Source organism: Ctenopharyngodon idella, chromosome 8 (assembly GCF_019924925.1).
Source record: "Ctenopharyngodon idella isolate HZGC_01 chromosome 8, HZGC01, whole genome shotgun sequence".
Taxonomy (NCBI): Eukaryota; Metazoa; Chordata; class Actinopteri; order Cypriniformes; family Xenocyprididae; genus Ctenopharyngodon; species Ctenopharyngodon idella.
The window spans coordinates 21,344,790-21,366,597 of record NC_067227.1 but is presented as its reverse complement, the minus strand read 5'-3'; the positions used below and the strand labels follow the sequence as shown (position 1 = coordinate 21,366,597).

Here is a 21,808-nt window from a genome sequence, read left to right as displayed (position 1 = left end):
CAAGAAAAACATTCCCTTAGAAAAATTTTGAACTGTTCAGCCCAGAAAACAATACATAAAAAGTGACAGTTGTGGTTGCTACATTATACAAAATATAGTGATTATGTTGCAAGCATTATGGGATGGAATTTTGGTACAGTTCTGTTCTGTAACCGACCTATTAAAATATATTGCAATACACATTAACTAAATATCAAAATGCATCATAAAGCACTCCAATGCGTATTATGATAAGCACTTAGAAATTATAATAAGAAAAAAACTTACTAAAGAATTCTCAATTGTGAATTCTGGACATGTCTAAACACATATTGGACCTGTAAAAAGACTGTAGAACCTTCTACATGTTTTACAAAGACATATGGGAACAGAGGTCAGCTTATCAAGCCTAGTTATCCCTATAGGAAAGAGGTTACCTGCACTTGCTGTACTTTAAAATCCGCTTGAAGCTTTTGTCAGCAAATGAATTTTCCTGACATTCCCATGACATACTCTAAGTAATAAGTCGCTGTAATCCCTGCATGCATGTACTGCTTCAAACATGTTTGATTCAATGAAAGTTCAAGCACCTTTAAAAAAAAAAAAAAAAAAAAGACATATACTTGCATGTTAAAATGAACTCAAAAGTGCTGAGGTCTCTCTTAACTTCAAACACAATGAATAATTTTGCATCAATCCCTGTAGAAATAGAGTTGTGTCATCTAACTCACCTTTTAGGAGGAGCTTATCATGCATGCAAACAACCACAATACAGTTTAAAATTACAAAAAGAGGAAGCCAGGGAACGGTTATTCATTTTTTCCATCTTATTGTATATGATGGTCTAAATCTCAGACAGTGCTATCATTTATTCACCATTCATCAGACACTGATCACCCAGAGGGATGTACAGTACACTAATTGCAGAGACAGTCTCCCTGGAGTAACAGCGGGTTAAGTGCCCCGCTCAAGGGCAATGCCCCCATTTGAACACACCATGTCCTTTTTGCTTCACTATTATTGATGTCCAAATGCAAATGATCTTATTTCTCAAGTCTTATGCTTATTCAGCTAGTCAAGGTCACTCCTTCATACCACTAACAAAATACACCTGAATAGAGAAAAGCAAACAAACAGAGGACGTGAATCTTTCTCTGATTATGAGTGAAAGTGTTTTACCATAATTTTTGGAATGATCTTAGCTCTTACTATATTTATACTTATTAAACAAAGTAATGAACAGAGGTACAAACCAGTCCACTATAGACTGCTGTATAGAATTCATTAAACAAATGCTTGTTAAAATAGGCACATAAAAATGGACAGTTATTGCCCTCTAGTGGTTACACTCTCAGTTCTCAGCAGGATGACATCATAAAATATGTAAATGAAACAAAGTGCATGTGGCATTTGAAAGGTTACCTCATAAACTGCCGAATGCCATTTTAAATAAAAATAAATATTTGCCTTGAGCTGTTTAAACTCAGTGATTCTTATAATTATAATATGCATTCAGCTTTCACAAAATATTGTCTCAAATCACCTCGTTTTAATTATGTTTAGATCTTTCCTGATTCTTATTCTCATGTGATATCATATGATATATGATAACACTGAAGAAAGTGATGAGTCTTTATTTTCCTCATCTCTCTCATTTGAAACGCTCCTTCACATGCTCTCGCCTATTTATCTGCTATCTTGTTCTGAAGAGATGAATTACTTTGATTTATCTCACTGTCTTCACTTAGCCTCCCTCTCTCTTGCTCTCTCTCTCTCTCTTATTTCTCCCTCGCTTTCTCTTTCTCTCTTCAGTGAGTGCCATGGTGTGCTCTGTTAGATTAGAGCTTAGCAGAGATGAATGTGTGTAACTCTGGTATATAAAAGCAAGGAGGTTCGGTTTTGCATTTTAATGTAAGTGATTTCACCTGCTAATTTTAACATGTTCTTTCACAAACAGCAAATCTGATGAATTTGGATAAAGGTAAAAACAGAAAAGAGTTAGGATAGATTCAAGGAATTGCAGCCCTAGCCTTTATATTATGTTGCTCAGTTTAACACATTTCGATATTTGGGTTGTCGGAAATACTAGTTAACCTGGCTGAACATGCCTGCAAAGTGTCACTGTAAAAAATAATTTTCATGATTTGTTATCACAACATTTTTTCTTTTGTCAAATCAACTTAGATAATTAATGTGGTTCAGATAACATAATATTTTGAGTTTCTGTTGATTAAATCAATCGTCTTCATTGTATTAACTCAAATTTTTTATTTCAATGAACTCAAAATTTTAAGGCAACCAGGTAACTTACTTTCTTAAGTTAAACCAACTATTCTTTTTTTACAGTGTTTAATGTGCGCACAAAAATTTCCATTATAGTTATGTTTGTGGGTCAATTTGACCCGAATATTTCATTGTTAAATGCAGTATATTTTGTTGTGTCAGTCTCAGGGTATTTACATTTACATTTTTGCATTTTGAAATTCAAAGATTGGTGACAAACTGACAATGCTTCAAAGGCTACCTTTTTATCAGTTCATGCATGTTCAGTTCACTGAAAATTCGAAGTAGTGTCCAACTCTACTGTTTAAACTTAAGGAAAACAGAAAAAAGTGTGCTTTTAAATGTAACTTTACGTTTTTTAACAATACTGTTCATAATATTCACAGCTTATGAAAAATGGTTTAAGAAATAGCTGTTTAGTCGTGTTCGCATATTTAATTTTTTAATGTGCTTAAAGTATCATAGTTAAAGATTTACTGATTTCACCAGATTTTCTTTTAGGTTTTCATGGTTTGATTTTTGGTGAATTGCATTAAATCCAATAAGGGTCACTTTGACCCTGACCGTTATGATTGATTGTATCCACATTTCAAACCCAATAGGGCTAAGTCTCATTCATTTTTAACTGTGAAAGTATATTGTGAATAATAAACTATGGACTCAAATGTTTTTAAATCTGAGTGATGTGTTTTTGAGTGTGTGTGTGTGTGTTTGTTTGTTCCCATATGTACAGTCTATACTCAAGGGTGCACTGGGATTGCAGTAAGCAGGCACTTCTGTACTAAAACTGAGTCATAGTCAGCACTTTCTTAGTTACCTCATTGACTTTAACCCCCAGCCAAACACATACACACTTCCACACAACTGTGGCCCTGCAACAGGCATTCCATCACCCCCTCTGTAATGAAGAGAAGGTCTTGTTAATTGCCCCATGTTATTTATGATACCGAAGGGCTGTATGCATTATTGAAGAAATACTCTGTTTTTCTTTCGCAAGCAGCTCGATGCAATTGAGTCTGTTAACGCTCGTTAATATATTATAATGTAGGCTATTTTATGAGGCAATTGTACGTACTGGAAAATAATATAGCCAAAGATGATGTGTCTTGCTTGGGGTGGGTGGTGCTTGCGGGTTGCATGCGCTACTGGCACTGTATCCAAGATACCCACACAGTTTCCTTGGCAACCAGAGAGAGCACATGGATAAAGTGTGCGCATTAGTTAATGACGCTTACGACACTTCTTCCTTTTTTTTCATCCAAAACAGTAGTGTAATAATGGCGGACGAGTCTTTGAGGATTGCAATACTATTTATGCAGTGTTTTACAACACACACGCACGCACGTCATCGCATTTGTAACCTCACGGACCTGGAACGGAGAGTTGCGATTGTCTTTAGTAAGAGTTTGCGCCGACGTCATAGCGAACCGTAAACAGTGGACGTATTTCGCTGATGTCAGCTGAAACGAACCCATTAGATCAGTGAGACGCTGCTGCAGCGCGCGCAGACCACCAAGAGCGTCACCTACCAACAAGCTCATCTACTGTAATGTGAAAAAAGAACAGCCATATTTTGTTACAAATACAGCACTTTTATAAATGCATATTTATGAAACCGTGGTCATTTTAGTCCAGAGTCAAATTCTGCAAAATTTATTTTTCTTAAGAACATACTCTCTATTTTTTTAACCGGGAGAAAATGTAAAAATGCTAAACATACTAACTGATAAACTGAATAGTACACTTAAAAAAAAGTTTTTTAAGTAAAAAGTTTCAGTTATCTTGTAATTTACTGATAAAATTGATTAAGGTAATGTGTACCATGTAGTTGGTGTACTTTTCTGGTCATTCCCAGAATTCCTTGGGAACCATCACGTTTGTTTGTATTTTTTTTTTTTAAATGAATCATCTTATTTTTGTTATCGGTTTTGCTTGGTTTATGATATTTATTTAACGTTCATGCGGTGCCATTTAAAAAATACAGTGCAAACCTTGCTAAATGTACTTATGCTTTAAACTAGCCAAACATTTGCCAATGAGGTAAAAAAAACCTCAATAAAATATCTTTTAAATAAAATTAAATAAAAGTTTTAAACAAAAATCACAATGTGCCTTACGCTAGGGACAAATACATAGTTATTCATTATTATTTAAGAATGAATTCGTCGATGAATTTGCACTTGTTGACAATATTGTATCTTAGATGAGCATTCAGAGATTTTCAAAGTGTCACCAAAATAAATACTTGCCTTGTGTCTTTGATCAGAACGTTCGCATACTTAATAAGAAGCATGCGGTCCTATTCATTATCAATTCAAATATGTCTTCTTGATTGAAGTATTTGGGTAAGGAGTCACGGCGCGTTCATGTATTCCCAGTCTTGCGCGGCGCTGTCCAATCGCCTCCAACCACAGGGCGGTCCGATTCGTCCCTGTTTCACACAGCGATCCCTCCCCGTCCCTGCCTCTTCCTCCTCTCCTCCCCTCCGCTTGGCTGCCTTATCATCGCTTCCTTATTGCCAAACCTGCAAAGACAGGGCTGTACTGAATGCAACGTAATTTTGACCCATGTTCCATTAGCTGAGCGGCCCTGAGGGCACGAGGCTTCCGCGCGGGACTGTAATGCTACACTGTCCTCCCTCTCCGGCCAGTTCATCCTCAGCAGCGCAGAGCTATGGACCTGAAACCGTAGTGCTCCTCCAACACAGCATATCTGCAGTCACCTGCGACTCCAATAGGCAATCAATATTGATAGAGTATTTGTGAGGATTACAGCCATAAGGCAATACGTCGCGGGGGAAAGGCTGGAATTATGAAGGTATGTCACAGACCGTCTCATTATTGCTTGGCTGACCATCCGATACTACTGCCATATGCTTTTGTCCATTTCTCATTTCTGTTGGTGTACCGCGCGAATTCCATTATGTCCTTGCGTGGCGACTGATGCCAGGGGAGCCACTTTGCCTTTGCAGCATTTAACGCCGCGCGCGTTCTCCTTGTCAGCTGCTTTGTTTTTGTCAACTATCTCCACTACATCTTCTATCGCGAATCATTTCAAGTCTGCATGTGCTACACGTTTCTGTCTTTAATAAAAGATGCTCGCGTAAAAGCTCCTCTCAGACAACAATAGCAGTACATTAGCGCGAGCGCGTGAGTGAACTGTTGGTCCACGTAGTAAAAGAGCGGCCTCGCGCACTCCTGTTTGGAGACAACGTAGCCCCTTCAGGTTTAAATGAATGTGGGTGTTTTTCTGTACACAGAAAGTGTGTAATGAGAGAGCGAGCAGGTGCTGAGAAAATGTGTCAGACCAGTTGCGACTCTGTGTGCTGTGGGTTTGCAGTGATGTGAGACGAGATGTGGGATTCATACTCCACTCTGCTGGTAAATAATGACCATTGCAGTCATTGGCTAGCTGCATGCAGCCCCTCTTAGCACTGTCATAACCCTCCACAGCGTTTATGGCCACACTCATACGCATATCAGTGTGTTTTATTAGGGTTTTGACATCTCAAGCATATTATGAGAAGAAATGGTATTTACATGTGTCTGATTAACTGTGAGGGAATTTGACAGGGCATGTGTCATTCAGTAAACAATCAAATGTTACACATATTGATTGGCAGTATGCCTACACACAAAAGGAATTTGTCTTTTAAGAATTTAATATAAGTAAGGGAATGGATATGTTAAAAGACGCTTAAAATTACACAAGGGACACCTTTAACCATTTCCCCAGCAAATTTTTGTTACCTGAAATATAATAAACACTAACTGAAATAAGTTTAAGTTTTATTATTTTATTTTATTTCAGCTAGCTGCCAAGGCAAGCTAGCTTATTTTCATTTAGTTTGTACTAAATGTTTGATGTAAAATAACTAAAACTAAAACTGAAATAAAAACACTATATAGACATATTAAAAGCATATACTAATAAAAATGATGAAAACACACAACAAAATTACTAAAACTTTAACTAAAATTAAAATAAAAACTGAAAATATATTATATTAAATTACACTGGTCCCCAGAGTCCGCATTACCTGCCGCACCAAAAGAGTTTAGTCGTCACACGCTCATACTCAGGTTTATTGGCATTTATGTTGCTAAAGCATCAGTAAACATTGCATTCGCATTAGCACACACATTAAGCTCATTTTTAACCATTTTAAATATGATAAAGTATGTAAAAATGATGATCACTGACCACTTCGGCATGCTACTACTGCAGAACTGCCTCCCTCTGTCACTCTTCTGTATCTCACTATATCTTTCCCCCAGGCAACACAGTTTCATACCTCTCCTCGCCCTCTGCTCTCCCCGTTACATTTACTTGTTACTCTTGTAAGGCTGCTAGCATGAAGGTTATGGAGTTCAACAGCCAATAGTGTCGTTATGCAAATGAGCCTTCGCAGGTGTGCATTGTGGGTATTCATATGTATGAGCATGTGTGCAGGTGCCGTAAAGTTTCATTTCCAGAATACATAGTGGACTTGCACGTAAGATGCCAATTTGCAGTGAAAAGACGCTGTCAGTGCCTTAACCTGGTTATAAAAGTGACAAATAGCTGATTTTTTTTTCTTTTCAGTTTGACCCTGGGATTTGTAGTCCTAAACTAATATGACTTGAATCATGTTGAAATAACATCTAGTGTGACCTCTTTTGACAGAAGAGGTTTTCTTCTGAGTTCCAGATTGTTTGTTTTTATTGAGGAGGTACCTTGACTGCTGATGTGGAGAAAAACCAAACCCCTTGGCTCTCATCGCCCCGAACGCTTTAATGGTTCAGCACATAACAGCAGACTGATGTACCTGAGGCTCTTTACACAATAGTGATCCGCAGTGTGATGCCGCAGAGAGATTTTAAACATGTCTGCAAGTAATTCAATTTTATTGGGGTCTGATTTGTAAAAGTTTGAGTTTTGGTTGGGTGTACACGGTTCATCTAATGGAACTTCTGTAGACATTTACTGTCTTTGTCGAGCTGATCTTTCTAAAGAAATCCTGCTTAAACCAGTCTAAGCTGGTTTGCTGGTTTTAGCTGGTTTAAGATTGCCTGACAAGCTGAAAACCCTTCTAAAACCAGCCAACAGTCCAGGCTGAGAGACCAAATAAGACCAACAAGCAGTTTGCTAAACTGTTTATTTTTTGTTTTTTTCAGGAGGAAACGGTGATGATGTGTAGTCTTGTTCTTTTCTAATTTGGGAGCTTAAGTTAATGTGTTTAGTTCAATGAGATCAAGACATCCCGTAACCATTAGCTTCAGAGACAAACACAGAAGTAGAAATCTAATTTCATTCTTCTGATCTTTGATCTAGTTCCACAGTATGAACAATAATTGATGTTAAGAGTTGCTGCATTAGATGTTGACAAATCACAAATATCTCCTCTTAGAATGTCATCCACAAAACTTTGATCTGTATCTCTGTCCTTGGCCCGGTGACATCTGGACGTTTAGTTTTCAATTAAAGCTGTTCATTGACTCACCTGAAGATCCAGCAGGATTTATCCTCTCTGCACTTCATCTTTGGTGGCACAGATTCCCTCAGAAGGAAAATAGCCAGAGTGTTCAGGCAGGATTTGAGCTCTATACTTATAGGTTTAAGTCAAATTTTGAAAACGGCAAGTAAAATATTTTCTAAATTCTGCTTTTGCTCTACTGTAGCTTGTATAGTAATCCAGCTTTTCAAACCTGGCATTGTGCTTTGCATATATTATTGGTTATTTACACTACCTGTCAAAAGTTTGGAATAATTAAGAGTTTTTTAAATGTTTTTGAAAGAAGTATATTATGCTCACCAAGGCTGCAGTAATTTGATAAAAATATTATTTCAATTTTAAAATGTTTTCTATTTTAATGTATTTTAAAATGTAATTTTATTCCTGTGATTGCAAAGCTGAATTTCATCATCATTACTCCAGTCTTCAGTGTCACATGATCCTTCAGAAATCATTCTAATATGCTGATTTGGTGCTCAAGAAACATTTATTATTATATCAATGTTGAAAACAGTTTTTGCTGCCTAACATTTTAGTTAAAACCATATACCGTTCAAAAGTTTGGGGTAAGTAAGATTTAAAAAAGAAATTAATACTTTTACTCAGCAAGGATGCATTAAATTGATCAAAAGTGTTCTTTTGAACTTTCTATTCATCAAAGAAACCTGATAAATAATATATCACGGTTTCCACAAAAATATTAACCAGCAAAAACTGTTTTCAACATTGATAATAAAAATAATAAATGTTTCTTGAGTACCAAATCTGCATATTAGAATAATTTCTAAGGAGAGATACTTCCTAAGATACTTCTTTCAAAAACATTTTAAGAATCTTAATGATTCTGACTGGTAGTTAGATAAAAGCATCTACTAAATGAATAAATGTAAAATAGTCATGCTGCATACTTGTTGTATCCTAGATTTCCTGTTGCTGTTGGTTTGAATGACTTTGAAGTGCAACCATTGCATTAGGCCATCTTAAATCCTCTTAAACTGTACGAAAACAAAAACAAAAATCTTTTGTTTGGTGTTATGAGTTCTTTATTCATAAGTAAGATAGGGTGGCAGTTTTGGGCACCTTTCCAAAGTACTTAATCAATTATTCTCAACATCTCAGCAGCCCACGAAGACTCAGCATGCATATGTAATGCGGAAGATGCAAGCGGGATTTAATCAGAAATGGAACAGGCTTTAGATCTCGATAAAATACACAGATGTCACGCGGCAGTGATATACTTCAAGAAACTTGCCTCAGACCGGAGTGTATGTCTGTGACACATGAAACATCATCCCAGAGGGATGCCACAACCGCAGCGAACAAAGTGGTAGACAAGATCCAGATGCATATTTAAAGCTAAGTTATATATTAATCTTGTATCCCAAGTGCTGAGTCTTATTTTACCTGCATGAAAGGTTTTCCGGCGAACCGTTCATGCTCATAACACATTCACACTGTACTGTGCTGTGTGTGTGTGCGCTCAAGTGAGGTGCGAACACACTGCGGCAGGTTGGATGGACTTTGATACCTAGCGTTTGAAGTGCTCACACCACTGTTTGCTTTCAGTTTTTGAGGTGACTCTCACCGCTGTTTCTCCAAAGCTCCAGGCAGAGTCCATAAGATCTGGAGTTATAACTTTCTCTCTCTCTGTGAGGTAATGGAAAAGACCCGCAGCGCTGGAATGCATGGTCTCCTCTCCTCCCCTCCCTGAGTTTACTGCAATGGTGTAGCTGTAACTATGTAACTCTGTTAGTATTGTCCATTTAAACACTCAGCCCCCCTTTCCCACCGCTGCTGATGTATATCAGATGATGCATTAACTAGTGTGTGATCTTTGCACTGCAGGGTTGTAATCAGAAATGGTGAAGCGTGGTATGTAATTTTCATATGGGCATTTACCTTTTATTTTTGTTTGTATTTTTGTATCTTTAGCTGCTGATTCATATCTATACAGGCTATATGAGTCGCTATATGGCTAAGCAACAGGGACACACATGCTGAGAAAAAGAGGGCCTTCTGCAGCCAAACCTGATGCGTAATTTGGCAGATCCTCTGAGATACTGATTTGTTAGTATTTTTTCTACTTTAATGTTTAGTGGAAAGCCCCAGACAATTTTGCTGATGGAAACGTGTTACGTTTGCGGTTACAGAATCGGTGACACCTGAAATAGATCTATGCATTTTTAATGAGCCCGTGTAAATTTGTGTTTGTGGACGGAATCACCCCCCACTGCGTTTTGACCATCTGTTTGCTTGTTTTGTTTCAATTTGGAGACTCGTATCATGTGTATAGCTTGTGGAACACCACTGGGACTCACGTAAATGTGTTTGCACCTATTTAGAGGCCCTTGACTCTTTGAAGAGTTATGAGACGTATATTGTCATTCTGTATGTATTTGACTTTACGCTGTGTTTCATGCTTTTTGTCTTCAACTTTAGTCCACTAAATATACATTTAAAAAGTTACTAAGTTGTATCTTGTTCACTTCATATACAGTGCACTACCATTCAAAAGTTTGGGGTTGGTAAGTGTTTTTTTTTTTTTTTTTTTTTTTTCTCGAAAGTCTCTGATGCTAACCAAGGCTGCATTTATTTGATCACAAATACAGTAAATATAGTATTGTGAAATATTATTACAATTTAAAATTTCAATATATTTTAAAATGTAATTTATTCCTGTGTTGCCAAAGCTGAATTTTCAGCATCATTTCTCCAGTCTTCAGTGTCACATGATCCATCAGAAATCATTCTAATATGCTGATTTGATTCACAAAAACATTTCTTATTATTATTATTATGAATGTTGAAAACAGTTGTGCTGCTCAGTATTTTCAAGGACTCTTTGATGAATAGAAAGTTCAAAAGAACAGTATTTTTAATGGATTAATTTACTGTGACTTTTGATCAATTTAAAGGGTTAGCTCACCCAAAAATGAAAATTCTGTCATTAATTACTCATCCTCATGTTGTTCCACACCCGTAAGACCTTCATTCATCTTCGGAACACAAATTAGGATTTTTGATAAAATCCAATGGCTCATTGAGGCCTGCATTGCCAGAAAGACAATTAACATTTTCAATGCCCAGAAAGCTACTATAGACGTATTTAAAACTGTTCATGTGACTACAGTGGTTCAACCTTAATGTTATGAAGCAACGAGAATACTTTTTGTGCGCCAAAAAAACAAACAAAATAATGACTTATGACAGTATCTAGTGATGGCCGATTTCAGAACACTGTTTCATGAAGCTTCAAATCTTTACAAATCTTTTGTTTCGAATCAGTGGTTCGGAGTGTGTATCAAACTGCCAAAGTCATGCCCCGCAGTGGTGAACCATTGAAATTTCGAAACATTTATGATGTAACGAAGCCTTGTTTACTGAAATCACGTGACTTTGGCAGTTTGATACATGCTCCGAACCACTGATTAGAAACAAAAGATTCGTAAAGCCCATCACTAGATATTGTTGAATAAAATCTTTTTTTGTTTGTTTTTTTTGCGCACAAAAAGTATTTTTGTCGCTTCATAACATTAAGGTTGAACCACTGTACTCACATGAACTGTTTTAAATACCTCTTTAGTAGCTTTCTGGGCAATGTATTTGCTGGCAATAGAGGCCTCACTGAGCCATCGGATTTTATGAAAAACATCTTAATTTGTGTTCCGAAGATGGACAAAGGTCTTACGGGTGTGGGACACGAGGGTGAGTAATTAATGACAGAATTTTCATTTTTGGGTGAGCTAACCCTTATAATGTGTCCTTGCTGAATAAAATTATTAATTAAAAAAAAAAAATCTTACTGACCCCAAATTTTTGAATGGTAGTAAACATTACTTAAATACATTATTAACATTATTTACTTAAAGCTGTCACTGTAACCATTAAACCAGTATTATGACACGTTTGAGGTGTTTGAGGTTTCAAAATGTCATTTCAAAATGATCCAAATTTATCTACATTCAATTAACCTATTTTGAAAACCATATTAGGTTGGTTACCCTGAATGTTTTTAATCAGTTTTGTGCAAAGACACTGATTCGTAGTCAACCCTACAGAAAAAAACCTTCAAGCTAGTCTTTTGTTGGTTTAGCTGTGTAGTCAGCTGATCTCACAGTTTGACTAGATGAAAAGTGCCTAAACCAAGGCAATGGACCATCATGATTCGTGGCCAAGCTGGGAAATCAGCTAAGACCAGCAAACGAACCTAGGCTTTTTTTTTCAGTAGGGAAATCTTAATTTTTTTTAATGCAACAATTGAAAATGTTTGAACAATGTCTTTCCTTTTTCTTTCCTTACAGCGCTGTCAACATGTCTAAGGCCACTGTTAAGAAGCTGCACTGGCGCTCGAAAGTGCAGGAGAGCTTCGTCCCACTGGGCGGAGCCTCGGGAGAGCTTGGTGTGGCCATTGGAGGCGGTGCAGATTATGGAGAGTTCCCATTTGTTACAGCAGCACCTGGGGGTGGAGCCACTGTTGGTGACATCATCCTAGAGATTGGGGGTACGCCTGTCCTGGGATTGACCTTGGGAGATGTAAGAGGGGTTCTGAACTCATGTCCACATCCCATTCGGATAAAAACTGTCTTACCAGGTAAATTATTTATCGATAAGAGCAAATTGTGGGAGTGTTGTGGGACTAGACGCCATGAGTTGGAGAATAACAAGCTTTTGCACTGATCCAACTCTTTCTGTGCATTAGATAAGAAAAGGGCAATGCAAAGAAAAGAATTACTATATTTTTTTATTTGAACAAGGCGCAGCTGACAGAGTAGATTTAGATTGGCTTTTTGTCGTTTAAAGAGACACTTTGAAAGTGAATGGGGACTGACTGAGGCTGTCAAACTCCAAAATGAAAGAAAAGTTTCATAACAATTTTAAAATGTGATCCACAAATGTGTCTGCTATATTCAAATTATTCTGAATCAATGAAGTCTTTGACCTGTCTAATCCATAAACAAATTCTCTACTGATTCAATGAAAAAAAAGATTCATTCATGAATCAAACATTGGTATAGCTTTTTTTTTTTTTTTATCTCTCCAGATGTATGGGCCACTTTTATATACTATATTTACCATATATTTATGTACATATTTACCTTAAACACTTTCTTTTTTTCTTTTTTTTTTTTACATTTTGGACAAAAGTTTGGGCCATTTTGGCCTCAGTATTTATTTATTTAGTATTTTGGAAGCGTGGCCAGGATATTCTTGACAAATTCACTTTTTCTGTTCCACAGAAGAGAGAAAACATGTTTGAGGGTGAGTAAATATTGACAGAATGTTCTTTTTTAGGTGAGCCATTCCTTCAACGGATGTTTTATCTGAAGTGACACTCACCCCACATTGCCCCCTACTTAGAAGCCCTCTAACCAATTGTGAGCTTTCTGAAGATCCAAAGGAAAATAGGGGATCAGTAAATTTCTAGATCATGGGCCATCTCTGCCTGGTGTTAAACTTTTGGGGTTAAACAAGTTTTTACTCACAAGAGTGATAGTACAAACCCCTTTATTTTATAGGTTTTATCTGCATTTTGTTGCACTTATCAAATTAAATACTTGGGATGTGTGAGAGCTTTATACCTACTGACAATGTACAGCCCCAAGTAGATCACAGTGTTGACATGTCACCCGTTAATGTCATTCTGCCTGAAGATTGTACTATCCTAATCTAACCTGCCTGAATATGTCGGTTCTAGATGCTCCATGGGGATTTAATTTAATATATTCATATTTTTAACTTTTTAATTTTTTTTCCAATTGTTCTTGACACAATAAATTAATGCTCAATGAAGGCATTTTCACTCTCTTAGATTTGTAAACACAGTGTCTTGGACTTACAAGAATGTCAAATCACTTTTTTTTTTCTTTTTTTTTTTTGAGATATTACATCTTTTCAATTACAAACAAAAGTTCTAAAAGCTTTTATTTTATTAATTAAATTATACAAGAACTCAGATTATAGATGTTTTTAGCTATTGAATGTTTGAGTATAGAAACTTTGCTGCTTGGCTTAGTTAGTTACTGTAGAATTTCGGGAAGTAGAATAGGTATTTATGGAAATAACCAAAGAAACAGAGTTTAAAAAAACAATGAAAAAATACACCTTTTTGAAATCCTATTGAATTGATTATACATCAAACACATCAAAAGTTTGGGGTCAGTAAGAATTTTTTAAAGGTATTTGTAACATTACAAATGATTTCAATTTCAAAAAGTGTCCTTTTGAACATTCTGTTCATCAAAGAATCCTGAAAAATGTATGGTTTCCACAAAAATATTAAGCAGCACAACTGTTTTCAACATTGACGATAATAATAAATGTTTCTTGAGAACCAAATCAGCATATTAGAATAATTTCTGAAGGATCATGTGACACTGAAGACTGGAGTAATGAGAGCTGAAAAGCTTCAGTTTATTTTCAGAACAGCGTCTTTGAAAAATGACATGGTATATTTTCAAAACATCTGTTTTGTTTCTTTGTATCTTCCCTTATGGTTTATCCAATGTTTCTGAACTTTCACAATCAATCTCTCCTCCTCCATGTATGATGTTTAATATACATGAAGAGCAAGAAAACCAAATTACTGACAAAGTGTAGTATCGCTTGTCGCTGTCATGGTTGGATAATACAGAACTCAGATTATTCTACACAGTATTTGTTCTTAATAACAGCATGTAAAAAGGATCCTGATATGCAATAGCTACACCAGGTCTCCACCTTCCCACAGTTCAGTGTCAGATATTAAGTGGATGTGATATCCCGCACTCTATTACTTAACCTCTCCGGAACTCTCTGCCCTGGTTGGCCCGATTGATCGCTGTCAGCGTGGGGGGGGTGGAGCCCGGCATCGGTGAGTAACAGGGTGGGCAATCCCCGTTCACAATGTATAAAGACCATCAATATCCTACGTGAAAGGAAGCTGGCTGTCATCTAAGGTCATAACGCACTTTAAAAAATGAATAGATCAGTGTGAAATGACTCATCCTACCTTTCCCATGAGTCCTTGAGGAGTCCATGTGTTGAGATTGTGTGCGGAAAGGACCACCGGATTATATTAAGCGTGAAAATCAATACACAGAAGCCGAACGGGTCCTCGTTAGGTGCTCCGCAGTGCTTGTTTGTGACAACAGCACACTGACCTTAGAGACTTCTGCAGTTGCAGTGCAGTCTCAGCATGCTTGAATGTGCGTGTGAGGTCTGAGGTGTTACTGTGGTAACCTGGGGTATGCAGTATTAGGAATGAATTCAGGGCGTTTAACCCTTATTGATTTTATGGTGTGCTTCGGTTTATTTTCAGAACTGCGTCTTTGACAGTTTCACTTTGCCAGTTTCACCTTTTTTTTCTCATATTTCCATGGTGACAGCAGTGTTCTATTTGTGAATTTGGCAACAGTGCTGCTATTAAAAAGTGGTTTCAAATCTCTCCATCTCATTCTCGTTCATGTGTTCTGTTTGTGATCTGTAGGCTCGACTCTCTGTAAGGATCTGAGACTTTACCTGAGCAAGTGTTTTACACCCGGATCAATGGACAGCCAACTCCAACAGGTCATACGAGAGAACCTCTACCTGCGCGCCGTGCCCTGTGAGTGATGCGCACCTACATAATTCAGTAATACAGGGCTCTTTAAAGGGTTAGTTCACCCAAAAATGAAGTTTCTGTCATTAATTACTTACCCTTATGCCGTTCCAAATCCGTAAGACCTTTGTTCATCTTCGGAACACAAATTATGATATTTTTTGATGAAATCCAAGGGTTTCTGAACCACACATAGGCAGCAACGTCATTGCACCTTTCAAGGCCCAGAAAGGTAGTAAAGACATTGTTAAAATAGTCCATGTGACTACAGAGGTTCAATCTTAATGTTATGAAGTGACAAGAATACTTTTTGTGCTCAAAAACAAAACAAAAATAACAGAATGACGACTCATTATTGGCCGGCTCCTGCGTCAGCATTGTGCTGCTCACGTGTACAGCGTCGGCGTTCTGACATAGAACCCGGAGGCGCTGCACTGTGTTTACTGCATCAACAGCGTAGGAGACTGACAGGGAAGAGAAGAAATTGTTGAAAAAAGTTATTTTTGTTTTGCTTTTGTGCACAAAAAGTATTCTTGTCGCTTCATAACATTAATGTTGAACCACTGCAGTCACATGGACTATTTTAACAATGTCTTTACTACCTTTCTGGAACTCAAAAGGTGCAATGACATTGCTACTTATGTGTGGATTAGATACCCTCAAATTTCATGAAAAACATCTTAATTTGTGTTCCGAAGATGAACGAAGGTCTTACAGATTTGGGATGACATGAGGGTGAGTACTTAATGACAGAAAATTTCATTTTTTGGTGAACTAACCCTTTAACACGGGATGTCAAACTAATTTTGGAGAAAAAGAAGAAAATGTTTGTTAAATGTTCTAATGTCCAATTGTAAAATCTTTTAAGTTCATTTGCTGACTGTCTGATACTTTTTGCAGACAAAACTGAAAAGTACTCTCTAAAACTCTAATCTGATTGGCTGACTTTTTTTCTTTCTTTTTTTTTTTTCATCAGTCCTTTTGAAAACAAAGTCATGTTTACAAGATACCAGATTGGTGTCACAACAAAATGTTTTTGAGGCTGAAATAATCACTGGATTTGTCCATGTTTGTCATTAAAGGTGAACATAGGCTTTATTTAGACTTCAGGGGAGATCTGAATTTTTTTTTTCTTTTCTTAAATCCAGCTTTTTAGACCGACTGTTCAAACTGTAAGTTACATGTAGCCAGATTTTTCAGTTTAGACTGCAGTTGTGGTTGTCATAGTAAGGACACACTTGCGTACTGTAGGTTCAGGTCCTCCTGAACTTTGTTAATAAAACATCATTTCTTGCGGACACTCCAAATGTGAACACATTTGCATAAACTGCAAAAAATAGACAACTGCAAAAAAAAAAACTGCATAAAAACAAATTATTTTAATCTGATTTCAAACTGCATTCAAAAGTGGTTTGGATTGGGCTTGTGAAAATTTCGCTTGGGTTTTGTGTGGTTTTTATTTTTTGTTGGAAAAAAAAAAGCATGTGAAACGAATGGGCAAGAAAAAGCAAAATTCTGATCACTGACTTGACACATTTTTAACTTTTTTTTTTTTTTTTTTTTCTCTAGTATTTTATTTTCTATAAAACTATTTGTAGAGACTCCTGGTTCATTATTTAAGTTAATTTCACAGTGCAATATGAATCAAACCTCTTTTATGCTTTTTAGTCACAGGCCTGGCTACACAAGATTATTCAATATGTAAAATGGCTCCCTGCTTTTTCTCTCTATCCACCAAGGGCTCCTTAGCCTGAAAAAGGTTGAAGACCCCTGCAGTAAAACAACTGCATTGAAAACACAAACAAGTTCACACACATGAGAAATGAGATCCTGAAATACATCAGCCAGCAAAAGCATGCATGCAATCTCATGCTTTAATGCTCGCAGAGACTGTAAACAAATCCAGTTTACAATCATGTCAAACCTCATGCAGAGTCAAAGGTTCAGTCACTTTGAGGCAATGCGATGCACTTTAACCATTTCCATGGCAACTGTCATCAAATGTCACAGCAGTGCGCTCATTGTGAATGGCACTGTTCCATATTTTGCCTTGGCAACAAAACAGCAACTATTTTCAGAAATGATTGCATGCATTTATTAATGTATAGCTCATGCCGGCATCAGGTTCCCGTTCACCATCACAGCTGATGCATTTAATCCGTCCTGCATGATTCAAACTTTGCCTATTTCCTGCTCTTGGATCCCAAAGCTGCACATTTGTCTTTGTCTTCAGCCTGAGGTACCCTGCTGTGCCTTTCAGCACTCCTGTGCATGCATATACCCATAAACGCGTAAGCACCCAAACACAGACCCATTCACGCATGCTTGTGAATATACACACAAGCGCACAAATTTTCGTGCACCCATTCACATAACGTTTTATCTATCGGTTCAGTTACATAGCCTGTGTACTCAAACTTAAAGGCTTTCCCAAATAACACGTTTATTCAAAACGTCACATCTCTGAATTGATTGCAGGCAATTAGAAGACTGTGAACTGTAAGATGCTCCTCTTTTCTGTTCTTTTAAGATAAAATAGCACAGGTGTGTCAGTATAAAAGTACACGGCTATATTTAACCAGGTGCAAAACGTCATGTTAAATGGTTAGCATATTTAGTGGCATTTGAGTCAACATGAAATCAACACTTACTTTTCTAATACACATTCCTGGTCATATTGTGTATCAGTACATATTATCCAAAGAAAAAAATGTAATCTATCATCAAGATGTGATAACTTGCTCAACTGTCCTTTACAGATGACATCACAAATCCCTATTTTTCAACCCGACCACCTGGCTCCGTCCTGATATTTTACACCTGCTTTTCACAATCCAATCTGTTTCTGATGGATAAAATTATTTTGTTCTTTTTATATCTCCAGTTTAACTACAAAATCTGTCACATTATTATGGAAGTGAAAACTCCTCAGTGTCTAAATCCTTAATGTGTCATCCTACACATTCATTAGAGATTCATTTGAGTGAATGTGTTGCATAAAAACGTCATTGTTTCAAGAGGGAAAAAACACTCATATGCTTTTTGTATGGGCTGTCATTGGGATTAATGCAAAACAGGCACTGTGATGTCATATACGGGGTGTATAATACCTTGGGACAATGCAGTGTTTTGTTATTAATGGATGATTTATTGTATATGGTGGCTGAAGGCTTTTAAGTCATTACAATCATGCTTGATGTTGAATAACTGTGTGTTGTATCCATGCGATAGGTGCACTACCTCATAAACCATGTACCTTTTCTCTTCCTGAAGACTTTTGCTTCAGAGCAGTTTGTTATGTTGGCAAGTGGATCAAAGCATGCAGGTTTCCTACTGTATCTCTTCTGCAATGCCAGAATTGCAATGATCAGGTTAGCTTAAATTGGGATGCACTGCTTATCTACCTCAGGAAAATCCACTTGTCCCAACTTTCATTGGAGATGGAAAGCTGAGAGGAAGTTGTATAATCTCATCACTGTGGGATTATGGAGCAAGTCTGAAGTGCTTGAAATCATAATCAGGTGTCGCCTCACACCGCCAAAGTCATTTGCAAACAGACACAGACACACGCACAGTATTTATTTAATATATAGTTAGTATGTAAACACTGTTACGTAACTGCTTTTATCCTCATTTGACACTCACATCAGACATTGAACTCCGCCTCTTTTCTATATCAAGGCCAATCAACTTGCTGTGTGACAGCTGTGTCTCTGTTTTCTCTGAGGTCTGTGGATACAAACATCAAACGCATCAAAGAGACTGGCTTCCCGGTGAATTTTTTTTTTTTTTCAAAAAATGCATTAGATTTTTAGCAAAGGGAAGATGCAAGTTTATGAAAAAATAATGAGCGATCTTTTAAAATAGCCCATGTGTCTGTAGCACTATAGCTTTCCTATTTTTACATTCTCTGTTTAAATGGCTTGTTGTCTACTTGTAACAAATTCATGTCTTTTTTGGTGACACTTTATTTGAAGGTGATGTAGTTTTTTTTTTTTTTTTTGCCAAGTTAAGCAAAGAACAAATATTGTATATATTTTTTTATAATTCATTTTTAACATTCATATGCTTGCTCTCCTGGCCCGACCCAGGTACAACCAGGCAACCACGGGATGGAGAGATCTCAGGGGTGGATTATAACTTTGTGTCCATTGAGGAATTCTTCTCCCTGGAAGAGTCTGGAGCCCTGCTGGAAAGTGGGAAGTTCAAAGGTCAGAATCAGTATCTCCTTTATATCCACTTAATGCATCTAAACCAGTGGTTCTCAACTGGTTTGGCCACAGGACCCACATGTTCTCATGGTCATTAAGTTTTTAATTAAGTCATTTTTTTTAGGAATTTGACGCACAAGCACCGTCCCACTTCACTTAACATGCACATAAATTGTAAGAATATCACTAACACTGATGAATAAACAGTATAAAATAAGGCTTTTAAATATCAGTCCAAAAAAAGTTTTTGTCAATACAATAAAGTTAGTAAGTTGGCATGAGCCATCGTCATATAAAAATATACAAAATAACACAAAGTGAAAATGAAGTGGTACAGAAACTACAGTTACTTTGGTTAATAAACAATATTCAAAAAAAAGACATAAACAAACGCACTCCGTCTGAGGTGCAGGTCAAGAGAGATAAATCTAAATATACATGAGATTTGACTGCATACTCACTTGCAAAAAGTTTTTATTAAGTGAAGTTTTAATAAAAACTTTTTCCAAGTGAGTGTGCAGTCAAATCTCATGTATATTTAATAAACAATACTAACATGAACTGTTAATAAAACATATGAACGATGTCCTGATGAATAGAATGAGCATCCTACCTGCATTCAAATCCTTTCCAGCTAACACATGATGTACCAGTTACATAATTTATTGGTACTTTTTGGTAATTTCATGATGTCTTACTAACTGACTGCGTAACTACGTCGTTGCATGCTTGTAATTTCAACTGCTCTTTATATAGTGAAGTGATATAATGGCGTGCAATTGCGCATGCAATTGAAGAATGTGTGCCGTGAGCACAGTATAACATCTGACATGACAGGGAAATTAGTTTTTCTGAGGTGAGAGACTTTATTTCGTAACAAGTTATATGAAAATAATGTTAGAATAATGACACTGACAGCCTGATAACATCAGCAGATACTGAATCCGGACAACACATTTTTTTCTCAGGCACTCTTTACTTAAACTGCATCTGACAGAAGAGTCAACAGCTTTCACTCATGTTTTTCAAAATAAAAGTCTTGCATCATAAAAACGTTTAGAATGTTTTTTGTTGTTGTTTCTTTGACTACACACTCCGCAACTCACTCAAAAGGGTCTTTTGACCCACTTTTGGGTTACAACACACTGGTTGAGAAACACTGATCTAAATCATTGTTTCTCAACCAGGAGATCGAGGCCCACTAGGGGGCCTTAGCAAACTTCACGGTGGCCTCATTGTGACTTAAGTTTAATTAAAATAAGACAAAACAAGTTTTAAAATAAGCTAAATATCAAGATATTTTTTTATTTTAATTGCAGGATTCCCACAGTCTTGAAAAACCTGGAGATTCTATATGAGAAAGGTTAATTTAAAAAGTGAGATTTCTAGACCTGGAAATTAAATTAATAATATAAATGAATAAAATATTAAAGTGCCATGGGCATTTGTATAATGAATACAGTCAAGGTCAGAATTATTGGCACCCTTGATAAATATGATCAAAGAAAGCTGTGAAAATTGTTTATCCTGCATTGTTTATCCTTTTGATCTTTCATTGAAAAAAATCACAAAAATCTAACCTTTTATTAAAGTAAATCAATTGAAAGTGAGGAGGAAATCACATTATGAAATAAATATTTTTCTCCAATAGACAATGGCCACAATTATTGGCACCCCTAGAACATTTCCATTCATATTTACATTTTTTTAGCACACCAGGGTGACTAGGAACATGAAATTGTCCAAGACTGTCCAAGGACTCTCCAAGGATCACAGCTGGAGAATTGCAGAAATTAGTTGAGCTTTGAAGTCAGGAAAAAAAAAGAGAAAAAAATTCCACATGTTGTTTGGGAGGATTTTAAGAAGAATCCTCTGCTCTCATCCAAAAACAATCTCCAGCATATTCAGTTGTCAGACACGACTGTAACTTCAAACGGGACCGGGTTCTATGGTCAGATGAAACTTAAAAAAAAAAAAAAAAGCTTTTTGGCAGCAAACCCACCAGATGGGTTTGGTGCAAGCAGGGATAAAAAGTACCCCATGTCCATGATTAAACATACTGCTGGATCTTTGAAATTGTGGGCCTATTTGGCATCATGGATTCTATCAAATACCAACAGATAAAAAATCAAAACTTGACCGACTCTGCTAGAAATCTTATAATGAGCCATGGTTGGATCTTCCATCAGGACGATGATCCAAAACAAACATCAAAATCAACACAAAAATGGGTCACTGAGCACAAAATGAAGCTTCTGCCATGGC

The 21,808-nt window shown here is 36.7% G+C and overlaps 1 protein-coding gene across 3 annotated transcripts in view; it reads left to right on the top strand.

Moving 5' to 3' along the window:
• The window catches only part of magixa (MAGI family member, X-linked a), a 57,306-nt gene continuing 35,498 nt past the window's right edge, over nucleotides 1–21,808 (top strand). Inside the window, exons 1-4 of one of the 3 annotated variants that reach the window (XM_051903744.1) lie at nucleotides 1–5,079; nucleotides 12,058–12,347; nucleotides 15,222–15,338; nucleotides 19,424–19,543. In XM_051903744.1, coding sequence (XP_051759704.1) covers nucleotides 12,068–12,347; nucleotides 15,222–15,338; nucleotides 19,424–19,543 — 517 coding nt within the window. In that variant the 5' untranslated portion in view covers nucleotides 1–5,079; nucleotides 12,058–12,067. The remainder of the gene's footprint in view (nucleotides 5,080–12,057; nucleotides 12,348–15,221; nucleotides 15,339–19,423; nucleotides 19,544–21,808) is intronic. The other 2 variants (XM_051903746.1, XM_051903745.1) reach the window with 2 other exon arrangements.